The sequence below is a fragment of the Syngnathus typhle genome, linkage group LG12 (assembly GCF_033458585.1).
Source record: "Syngnathus typhle isolate RoL2023-S1 ecotype Sweden linkage group LG12, RoL_Styp_1.0, whole genome shotgun sequence".
Classification (NCBI taxonomy): Eukaryota; Metazoa; Chordata; class Actinopteri; order Syngnathiformes; family Syngnathidae; genus Syngnathus; species Syngnathus typhle.
The window spans coordinates 12161738-12188957 of record NC_083749.1 but is presented as its reverse complement, the minus strand read 5'-3'; the positions used below and the strand labels follow the sequence as shown (position 1 = coordinate 12188957).

Here is a 27220-nt window from a genome sequence, read left to right as displayed (position 1 = left end):
GTCTCTAGGTGTGAGTGCGAATGGTTGTACGTCTGTCTGCCCTGCAATTGGCTGGCAACCCGCCTACTGCCGAGTGACTGCTGTGATAGGCTCCAGCACGCCCTTGGGAACAAGCGGTATAGAAAATGGATGTAATCTTATCACTAAGGAATGATGGGGCGTGTCCAACCTCGATGCAGCAGCCAATCACTTTGCAGCGGGGTGTGTCCTGGCAAGAGGCAATGGGATTTATAATAACGCACCCCCATCATCGTAAATCCCCCCGCAAATTATTGTGAAGTCTTCGTCCTAAATTTTTGTTAAATACCCCCACCCACGGTTCGTGCACTAGACGTTCTGAAAGGGGATGCGTAGTAACGCTTAGCAGAATACAAAGATTGGTTCGCCTTGGATACAATTTTGCTGTCTTTGGTGAGTGACCTAACGTTGTAGCGTATCAATGCTAATGCTAACAATGGGATTTAACTAGCGTTCTATGTTGTACAGATGGTGGTCGTGAAACCATCGTAAAATGTATTTGATGGAGATACCGTGTCATATATTCTAGGCGCCACCTCGTTGCACTTACGGAGACCACCTCAACCTTACGGTAGGTTTAGACAGTCGGGCCTTGTTGCGGGATGTGTTTATATCCTGTCGTGGCGCTCACAAACCCCCTTTTCAGCCGAGTGCGTAACGGTGTCAATCACAGCAGAATAACCATGGACAGTTAATTAAAAACGAACAACTTGAAAGCAAGGCTAAGAAACTAAACATAGTAAATAAACATTTTACTAAACTAACGCCTCTTCGCTGCTCCCGAAGCAGTATGTAATTGATCAAAAACATTTTGAGCAGAGGTAAACATTACACAATTTGTGTTTTCTTTTCAACGAAGCAGCAGAGATTGTTTCACGATTGAGCTCTTCCCGTTCACTGGACTCACTAGATGAACATAGATTAGAGCAGTGGTTCTTAACAGGGGTTTGATCGAACCCTAGGGGTTCGGCAAAGCCTCCACTGCGGAGATCTGAACACACCTGATTTATCGTGTAAATTCGTGATGACGCATATCTGAACTGGTCTCGCAAAGGTAACAGCAGAAGAAGTCACACAGATTTGCAGGTATGTAATTTGTTGTGAGGTCATGCATTGTGTTGGTTTTGTTCTTTGAACAAGGTAATGTTGATGCTCTGCTCATTTTGTGCACCAGTAAAAAACATCTGTCTTGAATTTGGAAACAAATATTTTATTTTTCACTTAAGAGGGAATGCGCATGTAAAACTTGTGGGGCTCTGTACCTCCAACAAGGTTAAGAACCACTGGATTAGCGACTTGAGACTCAATTATCACAAATGTTTTTTTGCCACATTGGCAGAGCAAAACCAAGCCATCGGAAAGAGACGCTTCAATCGTTGCGCTTGTAACTGTAGAATAGAATAGTATAGAACAGGGGTGGGCAAACTTTTTGACTCGCGGGCCGAACTGGGTTCTAAATTTGGACCGGAGGGCCGAACCAGGAGCAGATGGACGTAGGCTTTGTGTGAAGTCATATAAGCGACCTGTAAAAGTCATTGCATAAAAGATTTTGGCCTTTAGTAGGTAGTAAAGCATGGATATTCCAAACAAGTTTTTTGAAAACAAATGCATTTATTAACAGCATTAAAAAATAATAATAATAATTCACTAAAAAACTGCTATCAGTGATTCTCATAAAATACGACACTGTTATTATGAATAACAGTCTCCATCACTTCAGTGCCTGCAGGTCAGATTAATGAAAATGTTTATCTCATGAGATCACATCAAACGGCAAACATTCTGACCAAATAGATCATCTTGAAGAATCGGTGAAAGCATACATCCAAATAAAGTACCGTATTTTCCGCCCTAAAAGGCGCACCTGAAAACCTTAATTTTTATCAAAAGTCAACAGTGCGCCTTATAGTCCGGTGCGCCTTATATATGGATCAAGTGATGAATTTGTTGATCCATACTGGTTGTACACAGTGCTCTGCCAAAATGTTTTAGTACGACTAGTAAATTACAAGGTCGCATCGCTTCCCAGCATTACGGTAACTGTAGTCAGGGGGCGTCACTGAATAGCTGTTGTACCCGCGAGGCTATTTCATTTAAAAATAGGCTGCTCCGTTAATGTTTCGAGTAAATCTACGGATCGATATGGAAGGGAAACATAGGTAAGTAGTACCAATGCGTTAGATCGAACTTTAGTCAGTTCTGATCATTTTATAGGAGCTCGTTTGAGAGACGCGATTGTTTACACTTTGCTGAGGCTCATGGGAGATTGCGAGCTGAGGGTCATGGGTTTTTGCGGATGGCTAATGCTATAACGATAGCTGCTATACGCGCAAGGCTATTTCATGTCAAAATAGGCCGCTCTGTTCATGTTTCGAGTAAATCTACGGATCGATATGGAAGGGAAACATAGGTAAGTAGTACCAATGAGTTAGATCGAACTTTAGTCAGTTCTGATCATTTTATAGGAGCTCGTTTGAGAGACGCGATTGTTTACACTTTGCTGAGGCTCATGGGAGATTGCGAACTGAGGGTCATGTTTTTTTGCGGATAGCTAATGCTATAACGATAGCTGCCATACGCGCGAGGCTATTTCATGTCAAAATAGGCTGCTCTGTTAATGTTTCGAGTAAATCTACGGATCGATATGGAATGGAAACATAGGCAAGTAGTACCAATGCGTTAGATCGAACTTTAGTCAGTTCTGATCATTTTGTAGGAGCTCGTTTGAGAGACGCGATTGTTTACACTTTGCTGAGCCTCATGGGAGATTGCGAGCTGAGGGTCATGGGTTTTTGCGGATGGCTAATGCTATAACGATAGCTGCTATACGCGCCAGGCTATTTCATGTCAAAATAAGCTGCTCTGTTAATGCTTCGAGTAAATCTAGGGATCGATATGGAAGGGAAACATAGGTAAGTAGTACCAATGCGTTAGATCGAACTTTAGTCAGTTCTGATCATTTTATAGGAGCTCGTTTGAGAGACGCGATTGTTTACACTTTGCTGAGGCTCATGGGAGATTGCGAGCTGAGGGTCATGGGTTTTTGCGGATGGCTAATGCTATAACGATAGCTGCTATACGCGCGAGGCTATTTCATGTCAAAATAGGCTGCTCTGTTCATGTTTCGAGTAAATCTACGGATCGATCTGGAAGGGAAACATAGGTAAGTAGTACCAATGCGTTAGATTGAACTTTAATCAGTTCCAATCATTTTATAGGAGCTCGTTTGAGAAACGCGATTGTTTACAGAGGGCTCGTTGGTTATTGGCTAGTGGGTGCATACCGCAGCCCTAGTCAACCTCAGTTTGTTGCAGTAAACCTTCTATTTTATGCGCCTTATAGTCCGGTGCGCCTTATATATGGACAAAGTTTTAAAATGGGCCGTTCATTGAAGGTGCGCCTTATACCCCGGTGCGCCTAATAGGGCGGAAAATACGGTAATCAAAACAGCAACACGGTGAGGGGTATCTGAAAATCAGAGCAGAATTTTAACTCTCAAACACCTGGTAACAGAGGTGAGGAAACGGAAAACACTTAAAGTAAGCCTTAAGAACTTTACAGGTTAAGATTAGTCGCAAACAGGTGGTGCATCAATGTCCTTGAGCATCCTGCATTGTTTGAAAATGGGAATAATCGCTAGTTTCAATCCCTACTATGTGTACAAATCATATTCAAAATGCATTTTTTTACAATAAACTTGAGAGCCTCCCGTTCATTTTCAGTGGGAACAGTGTTGTTGGTCTCCCTTTTTTGCTAGTGCGTCATAGTCTGGAATAAAATTTGTTGTGGCAGTTCTTAGGAGAGATCCGAGGTGTTGGTCCGTTTACCTCGATCTGTGACGGGTTGATGTTGACGTTCATGTGGCTGAACGTCACGTCGCGTACGTCGAGCCAAATTGGCCACTCTCTTTTAAACGCTCGGCACTGTGTCCAGCTTGCTTTTCCTTGGGCGACTCATTTTAATGGAAGGATTCCAAGGGAAGGTTTGTGGGTGGCTTTAGCGCAAAACTGCATCTGAAAGCTCAGCGCGCGAATTACAAGAATGCTGTCGTCAAAGCCCACGCTCTAAATTCGGGACTGATACAAATAGAGCGAGAGTGCGCCATGTCCGTACTACTGAGTACGTACACGCACTTGTGAGTGTGCACCGAGCTTCCGGTAGTAAATGCGCAGGCGAGCGCTTCGCCATCTACTGGGGAAACGCAGTCATTGCAGGCAAAATGACCAAAAAAAAAAGTTTAATAATACAATTTGTTCAGGGTTGGCGGGCCGGATTAAACGGTCCCGTGGGCCGGCTGTGGCCTGCGGGCCGTAGTTTGCCCACCCCTGGTATAGAAGAATATAATGCCTTTATTATCATTGTACACCAGGTAAACAACGAAATTGGGAGCGCTGCTCCGTTGGTGTTTTGTAGGAGGAAATGGGTGTGTGAAACATAAATTAGTATCAGTTGCGGTTCTCCACTGAATTACTCCCTGGGCGAGACGATTTCCGAGTGGAACAGCGATGCTTTTGTCTGAATTCCTCGTTTTGGTACCGTCACAGGTCCCTCTTTTCTACTCGTTATAGGGGGGACAGCCATCGGTCCAGCGTTTCAAGAAAAAAATAAGTCCTCCTCTTGCTGGGTGCGTTGGCACCTTTATTTGCCACAGACACGTAAATGCCTTTCTTGCATGTCAAGCACTCGGCGTCATAAGGGTAACGACCAGAGGCGTTGCCAGGAATTTTTCCAGTAGGGGCGCACGTCCACAGGAAAAAAAATCGAACATCACCCACGCCGTTCGCTGATCGCTAAAACAACATCCGGGTCCGGGAGGCAAACAGTGAATGGATAACATCGCGCACATAGAATAGCGCAAGCACATTCGCGCAAAACCGAAAGAAAAAAACGGCATGAAAATGAAGAATTGATAAAGCTTGTTTTTTTTTTTGTTTTTTTTTTCAACCGGGGCGCAGGGAGTCCTAACCGGGGCGCCGCCCCGGCTTGGCTACGCCTCTGGTAACGACCCTGGTAAAATCACGGGAATTGTTTTTATTCAACTTCTCCGTGAATGTGCATTTTCGTTTCGGCATTGCTTCTCAACACTCGGTGGAGAGTGTAGAGCCAGCCCACCCTACTTTGTAGCAAAGTGACTAGATTTGAGGAGAAGGTCGTAACTTATTTGCGAATGATACAGAGAAACCTGGAATTGAGTGAAATGGAACGGAGTGGCAATTCTATTGGCAATCTACTGTACTAGTATTACCGTTTTTTTCCTTGTATAATGCGCAAAATTTAACTAATTTATTGTCCTAAAATCTGGGGTGCGCATTATACATGGGTACAAAAATTCTTTTAATTTTTTTTTAAAATTTTTTATTTTTATTTATTTTTTTAAGAAAGTCATGGGGCGGCTCGGTGGCGCACTTGGGTAGCACGTCCGCCTCACAGTTAGGAGGGTGCGGGTTCGATTCCACCTCCGGCCCTCCCTGTGTGGAGTTTGCATGTTCTCCCCGGGCCCGCGTGGGTTTTCTCCGGGCACTCCGGTTTCCTCCCACATCCCAAAAACATGCTTGGTAGGCCGATTGAACACTCCAAATTGTCCCTAGGTGTGAGTGCGAGTGCAAATGGTTGTTTGTCTCTGTGTGCCCTGCGATTGGCTGGCAACCGGTTCAGGGTGTCCCCCGCCTACTGCCCGATGACGGCTGGGATAGGCTCCAGCACGCCCGCGACCCCAGTGGGGACTAAGCGGTACAGAAAATGGATGGATGGAAGAAAGTCATGGTACAACAAAACCAACAACAGGACTGACCGACAAAGACGTGGAACAAAAAGACAGGGTGACATTACCAAACCAAACAGACATCATGACAGTAACACATGCAATGATCCGACGGTAAGCGAGGGGCAGACAGGACTTAAATCCAAAACACGTTACATTGATTGAGGTGACACAGGAAGGGAGGGGCGACGCGAACAGAAACTATGGCAACCTAGACACATAGCAAAACTGGGGACGAGACATGACAAATCTCCCTCGAAATAAAACTTGAAATCACCTTTCTTCTTGTTTGTTGTCAATGGCGCATCGCATTCACCTATCCTGCCCAACACACTTAGTCAGTAAAATTCATAATTGACGACACATCGTTTGATGCGATGGTGCAATCCTTGATGGTGTGTTATTGTCAAATATTGTTTGTTTTTAAATCTCCATCGCGGACCGGACGTCATACGGAGGCAGTATCACTGCGCATGCGCACTATGGATCCGATGCGCAGAACGGATGCGCAAGACACGTCAGCTATATAAAGAGCGAGAGTTGTTTTCTTCCTATTAGTTTCAATTCACAGTTTAATTAGCAGTTTCAATCAGCAAAATACAAAATGCGTATTACAGGTAATAGCTAATGCTATGGACGTCTTGTAAACAAGCACTGCAGTCAAGCTAAAAAGTAAGCTAATGCTAGCGTTAGCGAGAAGCTAACTAATGCGTTGAACATATTAATTTTTCCCCAAGAATAAAACAGCACCTTCGATGCAATTAATGTAATATAACTACTCAAAATGCACCCACAAGAAGTGAAAACATAGAGCGCACAGCTCAAACATTAGCAGAAAGACTGACGCTAATGCTATGAAAACGAGTGCATAGACACGCAATATTTTTAACGTTAAATACAGTTTATTATATTTGTGTCATCTCAAACATACCGCTTTATTAACTCTGAGTATGTTCACCTGCAGTTACGCGCGTGCGTTACTCCGATAAAAAGCCATTATCAAATAAACCCGATACCATAAGTCACCATGACAACTGAGGAAAACCAGATCAACTTATTTTACTTTATTGGAGGTCGTTATGCAGGCGTATGAACGTATTTTTTGCCGCAAATCTAATACGGCAGCAGCAGCAAAGAAGAGACGTCATGAGAGGAAATTGCTGCTTGATGCGCAAGTTTGAATGTACTATTTCATTGATGTAACATCTAACCATAAGATCGTAGCCTATAGTTATGCATTTAAATTGGAATGAAATCTAATTTTCATTTAGGTGCAATTCAACAGAAGAAAGAAAGGACTTGGAACCGGCTCAAAATGAAACAAAAATATTGTAAGAAAAAAGGTAAGGCATGTTTTGCTAGGCTGATTGCACCTCATTTAATTTTTATTTTATTATTTTAAATGTACTCGCGCTATTAAACAAGGTCAGTATTAATTTAAAATAAAATATTAATTACCGTAATTTTCAGACTATAAGTCGCGGTTTTTTTCATAGTTTGGGTGGGGTGGGGGCGACTTATACTCAGGAGCGACTTATGTTTTCTTTCACAAATTTTTACTTGATCATTAACACATCACTTACTTACAAGTATACCGTAAAATCCGGACTATTAGCCGCACCGGATTATAAACCGCACCAGCTAAAATTGGGGGATATTTTAGTTTTTTTCTTGTATAAACCGCACCGGACTATAAGCCGCACGTGCACACGCGTCATCTTCCTCCTGTGCAATGGCGAGGCCTTCCTCCTCAGCGTCCGATTGGAATAGCGTTAGATATCCTTCGCCTCACTCAGTCTCTCTTTCGTCGTCGCTTTTATGCATTTCTTCGAGTGTGATGAAGGTCTGTTCATGGTAATTTTATTAATGCACGAAGCGCTAAATTACATTAAACTAGCGAGCGACACGTTTCGCTCCAGAGTCGACGGGACCACAAAATAAAGACAAGGGTGACGCAACCGTGTTGACAAACTAGCACGTCTTCTTTGGCGCATTATCTCTTCTTCGTCTGTCTCGCTCTTGCTTCCTGCTAAAGCGCCCCGGAGGCCGTAAAAAACTCTTTTCCCTTTACGATCCTAACACACCCTACTCTAAACAGGGAAGTCTCACACGTGTAAACTGTCCCACCGGAACTCTGTAACGTGAACTTAGGTTCCGGGTGAATTATGTCAACCCACTACAACGGCGCCATTTAAGCCTCGGGGTTCAAAGTAACCTTCTGAATAAAATGCATTAAAAGTTCACGTTCATTACAACTTGTTTTTGGTGAGCAAAATGTCAGAAGAATTGAATTTAAATGCTGATTGATTGGGTTTTAATACTATGCAGATGGTCCAAACAGCGCCACTGCTTTGTGTAATCTGAGTCACATGGCAGAGTAAGAGAAAGGGTTTAGAGCCCTAGCGTGCATTCCTACTAAAGCTCATAATAGTCACAAGCAACACAGCCAGAATAAGCAGCAGCCATAGTAGTGTTTCAAAATAGTATTTTTGTTGTTGTTTTTTTCTTCAAGATACCGCAGTGTATTAAAGTGAAGAGTTTTTTTTTTTTTTTGCCATTTTTCACATGTCCTGAGTGTTGTTAGTCACCTAAATGTTGAACAGAAGGTGTGTTTTATCTAAGTCAAATAACTTGTTTGGCACGCTCAAACATCCATCCATCCATTTTCTGAACCGCTTAGTCCCCACGGGGGTCGCGGGCGTGCTGGAGCATATCCCAGCCGTCATCGGGCAGTAGGCGGGGGACACCCTGAACCGGTTGCCAGCCAATCGCAGGGCACACAGAGACAAACAACCATTTGCACTCGCACTCATACCTAGGGACAATATGGAGTCTTCAATCGGCCTACCAAGCATGTTTTTGGGATGTGGGAGGAAACCGGAGTGCCTGGAGAAAACCCACGTGAGCCCGGGGAGAACATGCAAACTCCACACATGGACGTGCGCCACCGAGCCGCCACGCTCAAACATGACGAATAAAAAACTCTTGAATCTTGAATCTTTAAGTGATCAAGTCATCATAGAAATCACGAAAAAATCCTTATATAAGCCGCACCTGAGTATAAGCCGCAGGGTTCAAAATTTTGGAAAAAAGTCGCGGTTTATAGTCCGGAATTTACGGTAGTTGACCACTTCACGTTATTTTTAGTATAGTTGATCACTTCACATGCTTTGATATCTTTATCTTGAACATATTCAAAACATGAAAAATAGAGAGAAAAAATCAAATAAAGTAATTAACACTTTAAAGCGCCATATCCTCTGGACATGTCCTCTGTCACCAGGATGTCATAAAAGATGAGAAATTTGATCGATGGATTTAATAATTTGGAGTGACACAAATGGTTTGATAATGTTGTTTATGTGATAGTTATTTAAAATATAGTTTATATATCGTTGTATGGGCCTGTGGAATAATTTGAACTGCGGCGCGGCACACGGCATTGTTGAAAAAAGGACGATCGATGGATTTAATGAATTGGAGTGACACAGATGGTTTTATGAACGTGTTATTTATGTAATAGTTTTTTTTAAATAACTGAATGTTGCGCCATGCCCGTTCTCAGCTCCTCGTTTGTGTTTGTTACGTTAGCATACCGTATCGTTTAGCCTGTTGTTGCTCGTTCTTGTCTGTTCTTGGTGTTGGGTTTTGTCGAATAAATTGCCCCCCAAAATGCGACTTATACTCCGGAGCGACTTATATATGTTTTTATTTCACATTTTTGGGCATTTTATGGCTGGTGCGATTTATACTCCGGAGCGATTTATAGTCCGAAAATTACGGTATGTGGCTATTTCAAATAATTTAAACCCCAAACAAAATGTTTTCCTAAGTCTTCTCAGTTAGTTCTACAATTCTATTTCTTACCCTAACTTGACACAAATTCAATTGTTTTATACCTATTGTAGTCATTTAAAATGTGACGCCGTAGCCTACACCAACACTCATTAAAATACTATTTTAAAACAAACGCCGAGTTCCGCTCAGCCAACAGAATAAAAGTAATGCTCTGCATCCCCGATAATATAAAGAAAATGCCATTTGCAAAACAACAGTGCTATGCATAAAGATTGCTCTGATGTTAGTGGTCATTCAGGGTGTGTGGGAATTGAACTCATGATGCCCGCACACAAGACAGGTAATTGTACCACTACACCATCGGGCATCCCACAGCCAGCGAATGTTTTTGAGATAAATTATACTCTTCAAAGTCTGCTTTATTGTCAATCTCTTCACATGCCAAGACACACAAAGAAATCGAAATTACGTTTCCACTATCCCACGGTGACGAGACATAGTACACGATATACATACAAGTAAACAACGCAAAATAAAAACAAGGCACAAACAATGAATAATAAGAGTGATGTATAAATAAACAAATAACACAGTAAATAAGAGCAGCAAAACGGAGCAAGAGTGCACAGCAGACAGTCAGAACAAAGCGCAAAAGTACAGGACGCTACGCAGAAGGCGGGGGAGAGAGTTCAGGACCCTAACAGCCTGGAGATCACAAACTCCGCCAGTGGCGATCAGTGCTTGCATACCACTACAGAGTCCCGGCACCATTCGTCACGGATGTAGACATTCCACCTCCTCGCGATTTTCCCCTCGTACAATGGCCCGGTCCGCCCGATAGCACGCTAGCCGCTCCAGATGTACAGCAGAGTCCGGAATGTCGACGGTCAACCAAGTCTCAGTGAACACGAGCACACAGCAGTTACGCACTGTCCGGTTCGTAGATCTCAGCAGGCGAATGTAAACCATGTTGTTGTCCAGCGATCGAACATTCGCCAGAAGAATGGAAGGCACGGGGGCTGGGTTGGCCGCCAGCCTGGCCCGCGCTCGCCCCTCTTCAGCCTCCTCGAAGAAAGAAAGAAAGCAGTAGCGCTCGAAAGGATATTCATCTAGAAATGATGAAACATCTGATCTGGGTCGGAAGATTCTCTCGAGACGTAAACCATTTCAAATTACTACGGCTTCCATGTCAATCGGATTTTGAATTAACGGCCAATCCATGATTAACAGCTTTCGTTGTGTGGGAGGAGACAGATTGAAATTCTGGGTCTCTTATAGTAAACCTACTAGCGAGCAGGTCATGTTCACACAGTAAGTTACGGAAGTAACTGACCCAGAGTTTAAGTTACCTCTCTTTCTGGAACGGATAACCCAGTTGCCCTTGTTTCCGGGGTAACTTACTCAGAGTTTTCACATAACCCGCCTTCTGGAATACCCCCCAGGTGCTGCAGAGATACTGTTATGATTGTTTTAAATAAGGTGATCTGTTTTTTCTCAGTTGTTGTCATGGTGACTTGTGGTATCGGGACTTAATTGATAATGGCTTTTTATAGGAGTTGTGCACGCGCGTAACTCCAGGTGAACATACTCAGAGTTGATTGAACTAACTCGGATCAGCTTTTCTTGAACCAAATAGTCTCCCATCTCAGAGTAAGTTAACTCAGAGTTCAGGGATAGACTCAGATTATTGAACCTACTTTCTGGAATACCCCCTGGAGGGATACAGTTGGTCAAATAAGCATTTAGTCAGTTCTTCCACTTGAAAGGAGAGGAACACCCACGTTGCTGTTCCTGGACTTCAGTTCAGCGTTTAACACCATCATTCCACAGCATCTGGTGGGAAAACTGGAACGCCTGGGCTTCGGCACCCCCCTTCGGAACTGGCTGCTAGACTTTCTCACCAACAGACCTCAGTCAGTCCGGGTCGGACAGAGCACCTCAGATGTCATCACCCTTAGCACAGGCTCCCCTCAGGGCTGCGTCCTGAGCCCCCTGGTGTTCACCCTGATGACACACGACTGCGTCCCCAGGTTCACCACAAATCACATCGTGAAGTTTGCAGACGACACAACGGTGGTGGGCCTCATCAGTGATAACGACGACCTGGACTACAGAGAGGAGGTGGAGCAGTTGGTGGGCTGGTGCAGAGACAATGGCCTGATCCTGAATGTGGAGAAGACGAAGGAGATCATCGTCGACTTCAGGAAGAACCAGCCTCACCACGCTCCACTGATCAACAACAGCTCGGATGTGGAGGTGGTCAGCAGCACTAAATTCCTGGGGGTCCACATCTCAGGCGACATCACCTGGACTGGGAACACCACGACACTGGTCAAGAGGGCACAGAAGCGATTGTACTTCCTGCGGAGGATGAGGAGAGCCCACCTGCCCCCACCCATCATGAGGACGTTCTACCGAAGCACCATAGAGAGCATTCTGACGAGCTGTCTCGGTGTGGTGTGGGGGTTGCAGCGCCTCCGATTGGAAGAACGTAAGGAGAGTGGTGAGGACAGCAGAGAGGATCATCGGGGCTCCTCTTCCCTCCATTCAGGACTTGTCATCCCAGCGCTGTGTGTCCCGAGCCCGAAATATTATTAGTGACCCATCACACCCCCACCAAGGACTGTTCTCCCTGCTACCCTCTGGGAAGAGGTTTCGCTGCATCCGCTGCAGGTCTACCAGGTTCTGCAATAGTTTTTTCCCTACTGTCGTCAGACTGTTGAACAGTCAACCTAGCATTCCACTGCGCGCTTTTTTGTTTCCTTCATTGCTGCACTTTATATTTATCTTATCTTATTTCATATTTATATAGAAATGTCACTTTTTATCCAGCCGAAATGTCATTCCTTTGTTGAGAGCCGTATGCAACTTAATTTCGTTTTGTGGGCACTGAGTGTCTACAAAATGACAATAAAGTCTGTCTAAGTCTAAGATGCCTTTAATTTTCATCATAGGTACACTTAAACTATGAGACAAAATGTAAAAAGTTCCAGAAAATCACGTCATCTGGGTTTTAAAGAATTTATTTGCAAATTATGGTGCACGTTCCATATGACATTCTCCCAATCCTCTTTTGGATCATCCAAATGCTCTCCTGCAAACTTCAGATGGGCCTGGACATGTACTGGCTTAAGCATGGGGACATGTCAGGCACTGCAGGATTTGAGTCCCTGGCGGCGTAGTGTGTTACTGATGGTAGTCTTTGTTACTTTGGTCACAGCTCTATGCAGGTCATTCAGTAGGTCCCTCCGTGTTTTTCTGGGAATTTTGTTCACCGTTCTTGTGATCATTTTGACCCCACGGGGTGAGATTTTATTGACCAAATACTTATTTTCCACCATAATTTGCAAATAAATTCTTTAAAAATCTGTGTGATTCTATGGATTTTTTTTACTTAATTTTGTCTGTCATAGTTGAAGTGTACCTATGATGATGAAAATTTCAGCCATCTCTCTTTTTCTTGGTTATTTTCATATGTATATAGCATTTATAGGCAAGATGGCGGCGCGTGCATACACAGCGACCTCTCTCCAAACGGTGTTTTGTCCGTCAAATGAGTGTTTGTCCGGCAGTTTTTTTTGTTCGTCTAGCACAGGGGTCACCAAACTACGGCCCGCGGGCCGGATACGGCCCGCGGGCCGGATACGGCCCGCGGGCCGGATACGGCCCGCGGGCCGGATACGGCCCGCGGGACCGTTTAATCCGGCCCGCCAACCCTGAATAAATTGTATTATTAAACTTTTTTTTTTTTTTGCTCATTTTGCCTGCAATGACTGCGTTTCCCCAGTAGATGGGGAAGCGCTCGCCTGCGCATTTACTACCGGAAGCCGTGTCAGAAAGCTCGGTGCACACTCACAAGTGCGTGTACGGACATGGCGCACTCGCGCTCTATTTGTATCAGTCCCGAATTTAGAGCGTGGGCTGTGACGACAGCATTCTTGTAATTTGCGCGCTGAGCTTTCAGATGCAGTTTTGCGCTAAAGCCACCCACAAACCTTCCCCTGGAATCCTTCCGTTAAAATGTCGCCCAAGTAAAGCAGGGTGAACACAGTGCCGAGCGTTTAAAAGAGTTGCCAATTTGGCTCGACGTACGCGACGTGACGTTCAGCCACATGAACGTCAACATCTACCCGTCACAGATCGAGGTAAACGGACCAACACCTCGGATCTCGCCTAAGAATTGCCACAACAAATTTTACTCCAGACTATGACGCACTATCAAACTTTAACAAAAAAGACAGCGGTGTCTACAAGCCTACTGGAACCTACAAAAGGATTATAAGGAAGGAACACAAGAACTTTAAGAGACTGCTCATATGTGTCAGAGAGGTTCTGCTCTGACAACTGAGCTGAACTTTTATCTGTTAAGATTGTGCATGGCACAACAGAAAGTTAATGTTCCATGGTTTTTTTTCTATGAAGAACCCAGAGAGAGTTATTTAGTTATTATTTATTTCCTGTTTTTTCTGTGAAGAACTCAGAGAGGGTTTAGTTATTATTTATTTCATTAATAGTGTTATTATTTGTTTCCTGACTTTTTTTTCTGTAAAGAACCTGGAAAGGGTTATTAAATAACCGTTATTTGGTTATGTGTGGCTTTCTGGAAAATAAAAAAAAAAAATTTTTTTTAAGCTCCCCTACGATCGTCACACTTTTTCTGTTACAAACTGCCACCGGCCCGCCATCAGAGAAGGGAAAGGTTATGTGGCCCTCACAGGAAAAAGTTTGGGGACCCCTGGTCTAGCAGGTACGGCAGGCAGGTTCTGCTTGACATCGGCGAAAGCGAGTTTTGTCGAGTTCTGGACTTTGATGCGGGGACATTAAAGGAGCTCGGACTGCTACGTCCTGAAGCGTCGCCGGGCTCGTCTGCTATTCCTCCCCCGGTTGAGACGCGTCGAAAGCGGTGTGCGAGGAGGCTGAAGAGGGGCAAGCGCGGGGGCGTCCGGGCCAGGCTTGCGTGCCTTCCATTCTTCTGTCAAAGTCAAAGTCAAAGTCAGCTTTATTGTCAATCTCTCCCCATGTCACAACACACAAAGAGACCGAAATTACGTTTTTCTCTATCCCACGGTGACGAGACACATAACACGATAGACATACATGTACGCGACACAATATAAAAACAAGAAGGCAAAAATTCTAACAATCAATAGTAAGAGTGATGAATAAATAACAAATAAACAGATAACACAATAAATAAGAGGAGCAAAACGGAGCCAGCAAGCATAGCGCAAAAGTAAAAAACATCATAAACAAAAAGGCACAAACAATAAATAAGAGTAATAACAAATAATAAATAATAAGAGCCAGTGTGCATTCAGACAGTTCAGACAGTAAAAGTACAGGACGCTACGCAGAACGGGGGAGCGAGTTCAGGATCCTAACAGCCTGGAGTATGGAGCTGTTTGAGAGTCTGGAGGTGCGGGAGCGCAGGCTTCTGTACCTCTTCCCAGAGGGCAGAAGCTCGAACAAAGAGTGAGCGGGGTGACTCGCATCACTCACAATCGTGGTCGCCTTGCGGGTGAGATGGGAGGTGTAAATGTCCTTCAAGGAGGGGAGCGAAGCACCAGCAATCTTACCAGCAGTGTTCACTATGCGCTGCAGGGCCTTCAAGTTGTAGTCAGTGCAGCCGCCACCCCAAATAGCAATACAGCTGGAGAGGATGCTCTCAATGGTGCCGCGGTAAAATGCAGTCATGACGGCCGGAGGAGCGCTCGCTCGCCTGAGTTTCCGCAGGAAGTACAGGCGGCGCTGGGCTTTCTTTGCCAGTGATGCGGTGTTGGTGGACCAGGAGAGATCCTCACTGATGTGCACCCCCAGGAACTTGGCGCTGCTCACTCGCTCCACCACAGCACCGTCGATAGTCAGCGGCAGGTGTTGGGTGTGACCCTTCCGGAAGTCCACAACAATCTCCTTGGTCTTGTCGACGTTCAGCAGGAGGTTGTTGTCCCTGCACCACGTGGTCAGAAGGTCAACCTCCAGCCTGTATTGAGTCTCGTCTCCCTTGGTGATGAGACCCACCAGAGTCGTGTCGTCAGCAAACTTCACGATACGGTTGTCGCTGTAGGTTGCAGCGCAGTCATGCGTCAGGAGGGTGAAGAGCAGCGGACTGAGCACGCAGCCTTGGGGGGCCCCCCGTGCTCAGCGTGATGCTGGCGAAGATTTTGTCGCCAACACGTACTACCTGTGGCCTCTGACAGAGGAAGTCCAGTAGCCAGTTGCAGAGGCAGGTACTGAGGCCCAGCGCGTCAAGTTTGCTGATGAGGCGTTGTGGCACAATGGTGTTGAAGGCAGAACTGAAGTCCACAAACAGCAATCTCACATACGAGTCCCTCCTCTCCAGGTGGGAGAGGGCCGAGTGGAGGGCAGAGCAGATGGCATCCTCCGAAGACCGCTTGGCTCGGTACGCAAACTGGAAGGGGTCAATGGTGGGCGGGAGAACGGATCGGATGTGCTCCATGACAAGCCGCTCAAAGCACTTCATGATGATGGGCGTAAGTGCCACGGGGCGGTAGTCATTGAAGCAGGACGGAGCGGGTTTCTTCGGCACAGGTACGATGGTGGCAGCTTTGAAACACGACGGGACGATGGCCTGCTGCAGGGAAGTGTTAAAGATGTCCGTGAAGACATCCGTCAGCTCACCAGCGCAGTCCTTCAGCGCCCGACCCGGGATGTTGTCAGGGCCCGCCGCCTTACGGATGTTGATGGCGGCAAGCGCCCTCCTCACGCTGTCGGCGGAGAGGCACAGGGGCAGCTCGTGTGAAGGGGGAGTGGCCTTCAGCGGGCAAGTGCTGTTCTGAGCGTCGAAGCGAGCAAAGAAGCGGTTGAGGTCATTGAGCAGACGGACGTCGCCTTCACAGCTCTGCGGCGCGGGCTTGTAATCCGTGATGGTCTGAATGCCCTGCCAAAGGCTCCTGCTGTCCTTGAAGTGGGCGGTAATTTTGCACGAGAACGCCCTCTTTGCTTCTTTGATGCCCTGGGACAGGTCGGCCCTCGCAATCCTCAAGCCAGCCTCATCCCCTGCTCTGAAGGCTTTGTCCCTGGCCCTCAGCAGCCTGAAGACAGCCCCTGTCAGCCATGGCTTCCGATTAGCCCGAGTGACGATGGATTTTGAGAGAGTCACATCATCAATACACTTCCTGATGTAGGAGGAAACAGAGTCAGTATACTCCTCAATGTCTGTCCGATCGTCGCAAGTGGCAGCCCTCCTAAACATGTTCCAGTCAGTACAGCCAAAGCAGTCACGCAGTGCATCAGAGGCACCCTCAGGCCACACCCGTACCTGCTTGCGAACCGGCCTGGACGCTCTCACCATTTGTCTGTATGCGGGCAAAAGCATAACAGTGATATGGCGAATGTTCGATCGCTGAACAACAAAATGGATTACATTCGCTTGCTGCGATCTACAAACCGGACAGTGCGGGACTGACGTGTGCTCGTGTTCACTGAGACTTGGTTGTCTGTCAACATTCCGGACTCTGCCGTACATCTGGAGCGGCTAGCGTGCTATTGGGCGGACCGGGCCATTGTACAAGGGGGGAAATCTCGTGGAGGTGGAATATGCGTCTACATCCGTGACGAATGGTGCCGAGACTCTGTAGTGGTATGCAAGCACTGCTTGCCACTGGCGGAGTTCGTGATCATTAAGTGCCGTCCTTTTTACCTGCCAAGGGAATTTACTGCGATTCTGCTAGTCGCGGTTTACATCCCGCCTTCCAACATCGAAGGCGACAGGATCGCGGCTCTTAGTGAACTGTACCAGGCTGTCAGTGAACAAGAGACGGTTTCACCATCTTCGCTGGGGATTTTAATCATGCTAACCTGAAGTCTACCGTTTTTTTCCGTGTATAGTGCGCAATATTTTACTAATTTATTGTCCTAAAATCTGGGGTGCGTATTATACATGGGTACAAAGAAAAAAAAAAAAATTTTTTTTTTTTTAATTTTTTTTTTTTTAAATAAAGTCATGGTACAACAAAACCAACAACAGGACTGACCGACAAAGTCGTGGAACAAAAAGACAGGGTGACATTACCAAAGACAGGAACAGAATGACAGTAACACATGCAATGATCCAACGGTGAGCGAGGGGCAGACAGGACTTAAATACAAAACACGTTACATCGATTGAGGTGACACAGGAAGAGCGGGGTGACACGAACAGAAACTATGGCAACCTAGACACATAGCAAAACTGGGGACGAGACATGACAAATCTCCCCCGAAATAAAACTCACCTTTCTTCTTGTTTGTTGTCAATCGCGCATCGCATTCAGCCATCCTGCCCAACACACTTAGTAAAATTCATAATTGACGACACATCGTTTGATGCGATGGTGCAATCCTCGATGGTGTGTTATTGTCAAATATTGTTTGTTTTTTAATCTCCATCGCGGACCGGACGTCATACGGAGGCCGCCATTACAGATGCGCAGAACGGTTGCGCAAGACACGTCAGCTATATAAAGAGCGAGAGTTCAGTTCTCCACCTATTAGTTTCAATTCACAGTTTAATTAGCAGTTTCAATCAGCAAATAACAAAATGCGTATTACAGGTAATATTTTATTTCACAACACTTTGCCTTGTTCCTTTCGTCTCTGCTGTTCATTTCAAACACGCTCCATACGACCGCAATGCTCTTGTATCAGACGCTCGCTCGATCACCTGCTAGTTTGCCGTCTGCCACAATGTACCCTACACAAATCCGAAACATTTGTTGCGGCTCCGAGTCACGACGAGGGGCAAGTTTTGGTTTCCAAGGGTGTTTTTATTCCTCTTCAACGTCTCTCCCATACAGAGCCGCCGTGTGCGCACGGAGCGCGGTGGTGCGTTTAGGGGCAGTCGGAGAAATCAACGCCAACAAAAAAAATGACATCCAGCCTAGTTAAGACCATACCAAAGACTTTAAAAATGGGACCCATTGCCTCCCTGCGTGTGTGACGATCTTTGGGACTTAAAAAAAAAAAAAAAAAAAAAAAAAAATTTTTTTTTTTAAAAAATTCATAAAAATTGGGTGCGTATTATACATGGGTACAAGCTTTTTTCCAGCATCAGCATGCCATTGTTAGGGGTGCGTACTATACATGGGGGCGCACTATACATGGAAAAAAACGGTATTTTTCCGAGGCTTCACCAGCATGTTAATTTTCCTACGCGTGGCGACAGCTTCCTGGACCTGGTCTACTCTTCGCATAAAGGAGCTTTCAAAGCCGCCCCCCTCCCCCATCTTGGACTTTCTGACCATATCACTGTTATGCTTTTGCCCGCATACAGACAAATGGTGAGAGCGTCCAGGCCAGTTCGCGAGCAGGTACGGGTGTGGCCTGAGGGTGCCTCTGATGCGCTTCGTGATTGCTTTGGCTCTACTGACTGGGACATGTTTAGGAGGGCTGCCACTTGCGACGATCGGACAGACATTGAAGAGTATGCTGGCTCTGTTTCCTCCTACATCAGGAAGTGCATTGATGATGTGACTCTCTCAAAATCCATCGTCACTCGGGCTAACCGGAAGCCATGGCTGACAGGTGCTGTCTTCAGGCTGCTGAGGGCCAGGGACAAAGCCTTTAGAGCGGGGGATGAGGCTGGCTTGAGGACTGCGAGGGCCGACCTGTCCCGGGGCATCAAAGATGCAAAGAAGGCGTTCTCGTGCAAAATTACCGCCCACTTCAAGGACAGCAGGGACGCACGGAGCCTTTGGCAGGGCATTCAGACCATCACGGATTACAAGCCCGCGCCGCAGAGCTGTGAAGGCGACGTCCGTCTGCTCAATGACCTTAGCCGCTTTTTTTGCTCGCTTCGACGCTCAGAACAGCACTTGCCCGCTAAAGGCCACTCCCCCTTCACACGAGCTGCCCCTGTGCCTCTCCGCCGACAGCGTGAGGAGGGCGCTTGCCGCTATCAACATCCGTAAGGCGGCGGGCCCTGACAACATCCCGGGTCGAGCGCTGAAGGACTGCGCTGGTGAGCTGACGGATGTCTTCACAGACATCTTTAACACTTCCCTGCAGCAGGCCATCGTCTCGTCGTGTTTCAAAGCTGCCACCATCGTACCTGTGCCGAAGAAACCCACTCCGTCCTGCTTCAATGACTACCGCCCCGTGGTACTTATGCCTATCATCATGAAGTGCTTTGAGCGGCTTGTCATGGAGCACATCCGATTCGTTCTCACCCCCCCCCCCCACCCCCCATCATTGACCCCTTCCAGTTTGCGTACCGAGCCAAACGGTCCTCTGAGGATGCCATCTGCTCTCTCCTCCACTCGGCCCTCACCCACCTGGAGAGAAGGGACTCGTATGTGAGATTGCTGTTTGTGGACTTTAGTTCTGCCTTCAACACTATTGTGCCACAACGCCTCATCAGCAAACTTGACACGCTGGGCCTCAGTACCTACCTCTGCAACTGGCTACTGGACTTCCTCTGTCAGAGGCCACAGGTAGTACGTGTTGGCGACAAAATCTCCGCCAGCATCACGCTGAGCACGGGGGCCCCCCAAGGCTGCGTGCTCAGTCCGCTGCTCTTCACCCTCTTGACGCACGACTGCACTGCAACCTACAGCGACAACCGCATAGTGAAGTTTGCTGACGACACGACTCTGGTGGGTCTCATCACCAAGGGAGACGAGACTCAATACAGGCTGGAGGTTGACCTTCTGACCACGTGGTGCAGGGACAACAACCTCCTGCTGAACGTCGACAAGACCAAGGAGATTGTTGTGGACTTCCGGAAGGGTCACACCCAACACCTGCCGCTGACTATCGACGGTGCTGTGGTGGAGCGAGTGAGCAGCGCCAAGTTCCTGGGGGTGCACATCAGTGAGGATCTCTCCTGGTCCACCAACACTGCATCACTGGTGAAGAAGGCTCAGCGCCGCCTGTAATTCCTGCGGAAACTCAGGCGAGCGAACGCTCCTCCGGCCGTCATGACTACATTTTACCGCGGCACCATTGAGAGCGTCCTCTCCAGCTGTATTGCTGTTTGGGGTGGCAGCTGCACTGACTACAAATTGAAGGCCCTGCAGCGCATAGTGAACACGGGTGGTAAGATTATTGGTGCTTCACTCCCCTCCTTGAAGGACATTTACACCTCCCATCTCACCCGCAAGGCGACCACGATTGTGAGTGATGTGAGTCACCCCTCTCACTCTTTGTTTGAGCTTCTGCCCTCTGGGAAGAGGTACAGGAGCCTGCGCTCCCGCACCACCAGACTCTCAAACAGCTTCATACTCCAGGCTGTTAGGATCCTGAACTCGCTTCCCCGTTCTGCGTAGCGTCCTGTTCTTTTGCGCTATGCTTACTGTCTGCTGTATGCACAGTGGCTCCGTTTTGCTCTTCTTATTTGTTGTTATCTGTTTATTTATTATTTATCACTCTTATTATTTATTGTTTGTGCCTTCTTGTTTTTATATTGTGTCGTTTACTTGTATGTCTATCGTGTAATATGTCTCGTCACCGTGGGATAGAGAAAACGTAATTTCGATGTGTCTCGGCATGTGAAGAAGTTGACAATAAAGCAGACTTTGACTTTGACTTTGACTTTTTTGTAAGTGGGAGAACTTGCACAATTGGCTGCTGACTAAATACTTTTATGCCCTACTGTATATCACAATTTTTATACTCCTGGATACTCCATATACACAAGAAAATTATTTCAAAAGCTAAAACAGTCAATTTTCCATGCTTCCTTTAAAAGAGCCCCTGTAAATGCAATTGCGATTGAACTGCCCCAAATTCTATGCTTGGCACATGTTCAGCTATGACACAAAAACAATTTTCAGGAAATGGCAAGCAAATGGCAAGTGTTTGTCTATGAAACTAGCTTCAGATGTGAGCATTCCGTTAGCTAATTACAGGCCAACATTAACTTAAGGGGAAATAAATAGGCCTAATAATTGAACTTGTAACAGTTTTGTTGCTAAGCACAGTCTTATCGTAAAAGTATGTCTCATGTTTGTTGAGTCTGATATTGTCATCTGCGTATTGCTTCTTTTTTAATAAAATATCAACAGACTTCGATTTGTGTGGAAGATGGACGGCAAACTGACCAACAACACACCTGACTTGAAATAACGTAACAAAGGACCCCTTTGGCGGTCCAAAAATGTACCTTTCTCAAAATTAAACAAGGCTTTCTATCCAACGCGCTTTCGGGGTTAACGCGATTGAACGAAAATGAACCCATCAGTGGCCCCAGAATGAACGCAGGCACACAAAAATGTTCACAAACCAACAATGCACACCGTTCTGTTCATGTTTGTCCAAATATGAATGGGTTCATGAACTTGTGTTCATTAAACACATTCGTAAACATATTTGTTTTGTGAAATATGACAGAAAATATTGGGTGAGGCTAGATACGTTATTTTGTACCCCCCTCCCACTCACTTGAAACGTTTAAACAGCTTTGATTTACGATAGCTGATTTTCCTTTCCTTCTCTACATTTTTTAAGCTTTCGTGTAATGTTTTAGTATTTTCAATCAATCAACTAACCAGTTTTCTCGGGGGTAAGTAGTCTACTTTGGTAGAACACATAAGGCGCTTCTCAAGACGTATTCCTCTTGTATACACACACAGAAGGATGCGTGCCAGGCACTTCAAGCCGCTTCCTCACACAACATATAGGTGGCTTGGCGTGTGCGTATACTTGCCTTTGAGACAAAGCTGGCAAGCTGCCTTAAAATAAATTCAAGATTCAAGAGTTTTTTATTCGCCATGTTTGAGCGTGCCAAACAAGGAATTTGACTTCGGTAGAAACACACCCTCTGTTCAACATTTAGGTGACTAACAACATTCAGGACATGTGAATAATGGCAAAAACAGTGTAGACAAATTCAAAAAGGTGTGAGGAGCAGGATGTTATTGCACAGTAATGTCTCTGAGACTCTATGAGTGGTGTGAGTTCATCAGAGCAACAGCCTGGGGGAAGAAGCTGAGATGAAAAAAAGAAAGGTATCAAGATATTTTTTATGCTAAAATACCAAGGTATTGTACTGATATTGGTAACGGTATCCCGTGCAACACTAGGTCAGCACAATATTCTTTCCAATCTGCTCCCCTTTTCCCTTTTACAGAGATCATGTGTTAAAGAACTCCTTGACGTTATATTGAGTTGTGATTGCAGATGTATTTCAAGATGTTCAAGTTGATAAGAAAGAACAAAGCTTTTTATTTTGTCAATCATTGTTGCAGTGGTAACATGCATTAAATGATGCTTGTTTTTACTCTGGTGTACTCCATTAAAATTTCCATCTCCAGTTTTCGATTTTTGCCACCGTGCCAATACTCTGTGGCCAGGGTTGCAAGGAACTTTATAGCTGCTCGTAGCTCAAGTTTTTTTTTGTTTAGGTAATGATTTGGGCGTATTCTTTTTTTTAATCACACTGTATAGTATATAGTTTTTGAGATATATTTGATTTCATAGTGGATTTTTCCCCCAGTATTGCCCATCTCTAGTTCTCTCTCCACCTCACCTCCCTAAAAACCTGAACAAATCTTTTCATATTTTATTTTGTTTTACAGAAACTTTAAATAAAATAATTATTGAAATATTTTTTTAATTTGCAGACTTTGTGGGTTACTTAATTGCATTGATGATGTGAAACATTTAAGTATGATGGATGCCAAAATGCTCCAAAAAACGAAAATCTTAAACTAGGATGAGGCAAATCCTATTTTATCACAGTATATATCATCATATACTAAAACAATTCATCAAATGATTGCTTACAGTTTTTTGAATGAGAAAAATTGCTTTACTCTTTGAAAAATTCCTTTACCCTTTGACTGCAGAACTTAAGAGATGCCTGAAGTTTGGGAACTTTCTGAGGCTTTGCCAGAGCTGCCCATGGACCCAATCACTGGAGTTGGTGTTGTAGCCTCCAGAAGCAGAGCACCAACTGGTTATGATGTTGTAAGATCATTTACGTTTTTCATTGTTTGTATCCTAGTGTAATTGTCCTAAATAAACATAATAAATCATGATTATTACTTGTTAATCCCGGTCATACAGTGAAGTTGGATGCAGCATCTCCTATGTCACTCCTGAGATGCATATGAATTTTGCAATTGCATTCAAACTAGGACTGCCACAAGCAATTACTTTGCTAGTCGACTAATAACTAGCAGTAGCTGCAATTAGTCGACTAATCGAATCATGTAAATCACAGCATATTGCACCAGCAAGGAGCTGCTCCTATATCACCATCAATACCTTACAGCTTGAATTCTTTAAACCAGTGGTCCCCAACCACCGGGCCGCGGACCGGTACCGGTCCGTGGGTCACTTGGTACCGGGCCGCCAAGCCGCACAGGAAAAAAAAAAAAAATAAATTATCGACGATCAATTAATTCAGGTCAAGACACTCGTCCCGGTCACGTGACATGTTTCCCCAGTCGAGCCCGCAAAGCTAATATGTGGCGACAGGCTAACTAACCAGGCAATGAAGCATTCAAAACTGCTTCAACACATGGACACCAAGCATCCTGCAATAAAAGACTAACCTTAATCACTTCGGGTGTCATTGTCTCCGATTACGTCTAGATGGGACCGGCTCGTTTCTGAGAAACAAACTCAGTGCTCCCACTAATTCAACGTAATGGTGAGTTTTATTTTTGTCATTTGCACTTGTTTTTATGTCAGTCGTATCATTTTATTTCATCGTATTTATATATTTATTATAAATGTATTATTTATATAAATGTATTATTTATTTATATAAATGCCGGTCCGCGAAAATATTTCTGACATGTAACCGGTCCGTGGCGTAAAAAAGGTTGGGGACCACTGCTTTAAACTATGTACGTATAAAGACGATGATGATAGTACATTCAACGTGAATTAAACTTGTCCCAGCATTTCTGACATCTTTTTAAATAATGGAACAACAGAAATTGAAGGCGATACCGTGGGCTTATTTATATGTTTTAGCTGTTAATATTCAGTCAGGTGGCTACGACCCACTGTATTTTCCGCACCATAAGGCGCTTCGGGTTAAAAGGCACAGACTCAATTCCAGGGTCTTTTCTGTCTTTAATCCACACATAGGACACACTGCATTATAGGGCGCATGGATGCCATGACTTACGGTAAAGAGAAAAAAGAAAAATGTCACAGGAGCAAGGCTTCTGTTGTACTTTATTGTACTATTTAATCATGTACTCACATTGTTAGTTGATATTAACATGCAAACTTATCAAAATCCTCATCTTCTGTATCCAAATTAGACAGTTTATCAAGTTCGCCATTAAACATGCCAAGTTCCCTTTCGTCCCTCATTGTCTCGTCGTTGTCACGTTGCTCTTCTGCAATGATCCTGGCTTTCCAGAAAGCTCAATTTGTGTCTCGTAAGCAGGGACGTGCGGTCAGAGGAGGCAAGGGAGGCTATGCCTCCCCTGTCATCATTACAAGGGGAAAAACAAATTCAATTGTTTTTATTATAAAGTCATTTTCCTTTTAATTTCAATAGTTTTGTATCATTTTGAACCAAAATCGCTGAAAATTTATAGTTACCGTTTTTTTCCGTGTATAGTGCGCGAAATTTACCTAATTTATTGTCCTAAAATCTGGGGTGCGTATTATACATGGGTACAAAGAAAAAAATTTTTTTAATTTTTTGTTTTTAGTTTTTTTTTTTTTTTTTTTTTTTTTTTTTAAAGAAAGTCATGGTACAACAAAACCAACAACAGGACTGACCGACAAAGTCGTGGAACAAAAAGACAGGGTGACATTACCAAAGACAGGAACAGAATGACAGTAACACATGCAATGATCCAACGGTGAGCGAGGGGCAGACAGGACTTAGATACAAAACATGTTACATCGATTGAGGTGACACAGGAAGAGAGGGGCGACGCGAACAGAAACTATGGCAACCTAGACACATAGCAAAACTGGGGACGAGACATGACAAATCTCCCCCGAAATAAAACTCACCTTTCTTCTTGTTTGTTGTCAATCGTGCATCGCATTCAGCCATCCTGGCCAACACACTTAGTCAGTAAAATACATAATTGACGACACATCGTTTGATGCGATGGTGCAATCCTTGAGGGTGTGTTATTGTCAAATATTGTTTGTTTTTAATCTCCATCGCGGACCGGACGTCATACGGAGGCCGCCATTACAGATGCGCAGAACAGATGCGCAAGACACGTCAGCTATATTAAGAGCGAGAGTTGTTTTCTTCCTATTAGTTTCAATTCACAGTTTAATTAGCAGTTTCAATCAGCAAATAACAAAATGCGTATTACAGGTAAAATTTTATTTCACAACACTTTGCCTTGTTCCTTTGGTCTCTGCTGTTCATCCTAAAACACAAAGGCGCTCTTTAAGCAATGCGACAGTGAGCGCCCGGCGCGCTGCGGTTGCGCGACCGCACCAAATTAAGCTCCCTGCGCAGTGCGCACTGAGGTCCACTTAAATTTTAGAAAGTACATCAGGACTTTAAAAATATCTTCTAAATTTCAGCGATGGCTCTGTCACAATAATGCTACCAGCGCGGTGCAGTTGGGCGGTCGGCGGCGTGCTACGGTTGAGAGTTCTCTCTTGCGCTCTCGCTCTCTCTCGCTCTCGCACACACGCGCACACACGCACACACGCAAACCGGATATCATACGGAGGCCGCCATTACAGATGCGCAGAACGGATGCGCAAGACACGTCAGCTATATAAAGAGTGAGAGTTCAGTTCTCTACCTAAATCCGTATTACAGGTAATATTTTATTTCACAACACTTTGCCTTGTTCCTTTTGTCTCTGCTGTTCACTTCAAACACGCTCCATGCGACCGCAATGCTCTCGTATCAGACGCTTGCTCGATCACCTGCTCGTTTGCTGTCCCGTGCGCGCACGGAGCGCGGTGGTGCGTTTACGGGCAGTCGGAGAAATCAACGCCAACAAAAAAAATTACATCCAGCCTAGTTAAGACCATACCAAAGACTATAAAAATGGGACCCATTGCCTCCCTGCGTGTGTGACGATCATTGGGACTTAAAAAAAAAAAAAAAAAAAAAAATTAATTTTTTTTTTAAAAACAAAATTCATAAAAATTGGGTGCGTATTATACATGGGTACAAGCTTTTTTCCAGCATCAGCATGCCATTTTTAGGGGTGCGTACTATACATGGGGGCGCACTATACACGGAAAAAAACGGTATTTTAAAACTGAAGACTATTCGCTCAGAGGAGCCAACTTCCTGTCTAGCCTCCTCTGAGGATTGCGTAATCACACGACTGCCTATGTTGACAGACTATGCAGTTTGACAGAACTGCTCTGTCTTTAGGTCGCTGTTTAAAGTGGTGTTTGTGGTGTGGTGGGGTGGGGGATGGGGATGGATGGATTGATAAGATACTTTATTGATGCCAGTAGGGAAATCCAATCTTCTAGCAGCATTCATACCGCAGAGTGGGTCTATAAAAGACATACAGATGACATGAGTGCAGTCATAATAGGCTCCTAGAAAAAGGCTCCCACTCACCACTGTGCCAACCAAGGAAACAAGTATGATAAGATACAAGTCAGCAAAGGCAAAGCAACAAAGACAACAAGCTGTAACAACGAACTAACTGCAGGCCTGCCGGTGAGAGGCCTAAATAATATAGACCAGACATGCCCAAAATCCGGCCACGGGCCAAATCCAACCCGTGTCTA

At 45.1% G+C, this 27220-nt stretch overlaps 1 protein-coding gene across 12 annotated transcripts in view; it reads left to right on the top strand.

Annotated features, from left to right (window-relative positions):
- The first annotated feature begins 221 nt into the window (after positions 1 to 221).
- mvb12ba (multivesicular body subunit 12Ba) overlaps positions 222 to 27220 on the top strand; it is a 106871-nt gene continuing 79872 nt past the window's right edge. For 2 of the 12 annotated variants that reach the window (XM_061293902.1, XM_061293899.1), the window contains exons 1-3: positions 226 to 411; positions 487 to 589; positions 23362 to 23482. In XM_061293902.1, coding sequence (XP_061149886.1) covers positions 23372 to 23482 — 111 coding nt within the window. In that variant the 5' untranslated portion in view covers positions 226 to 411; positions 487 to 589; positions 23362 to 23371. Of the gene's footprint in view, positions 412 to 486; positions 590 to 7050; positions 7123 to 23355; positions 23483 to 24112; positions 24171 to 27220 lie in introns of those variants that run through there. The other 10 variants (XM_061293906.1, XM_061293901.1, XM_061293903.1 and 7 more) reach the window with 9 other exon arrangements.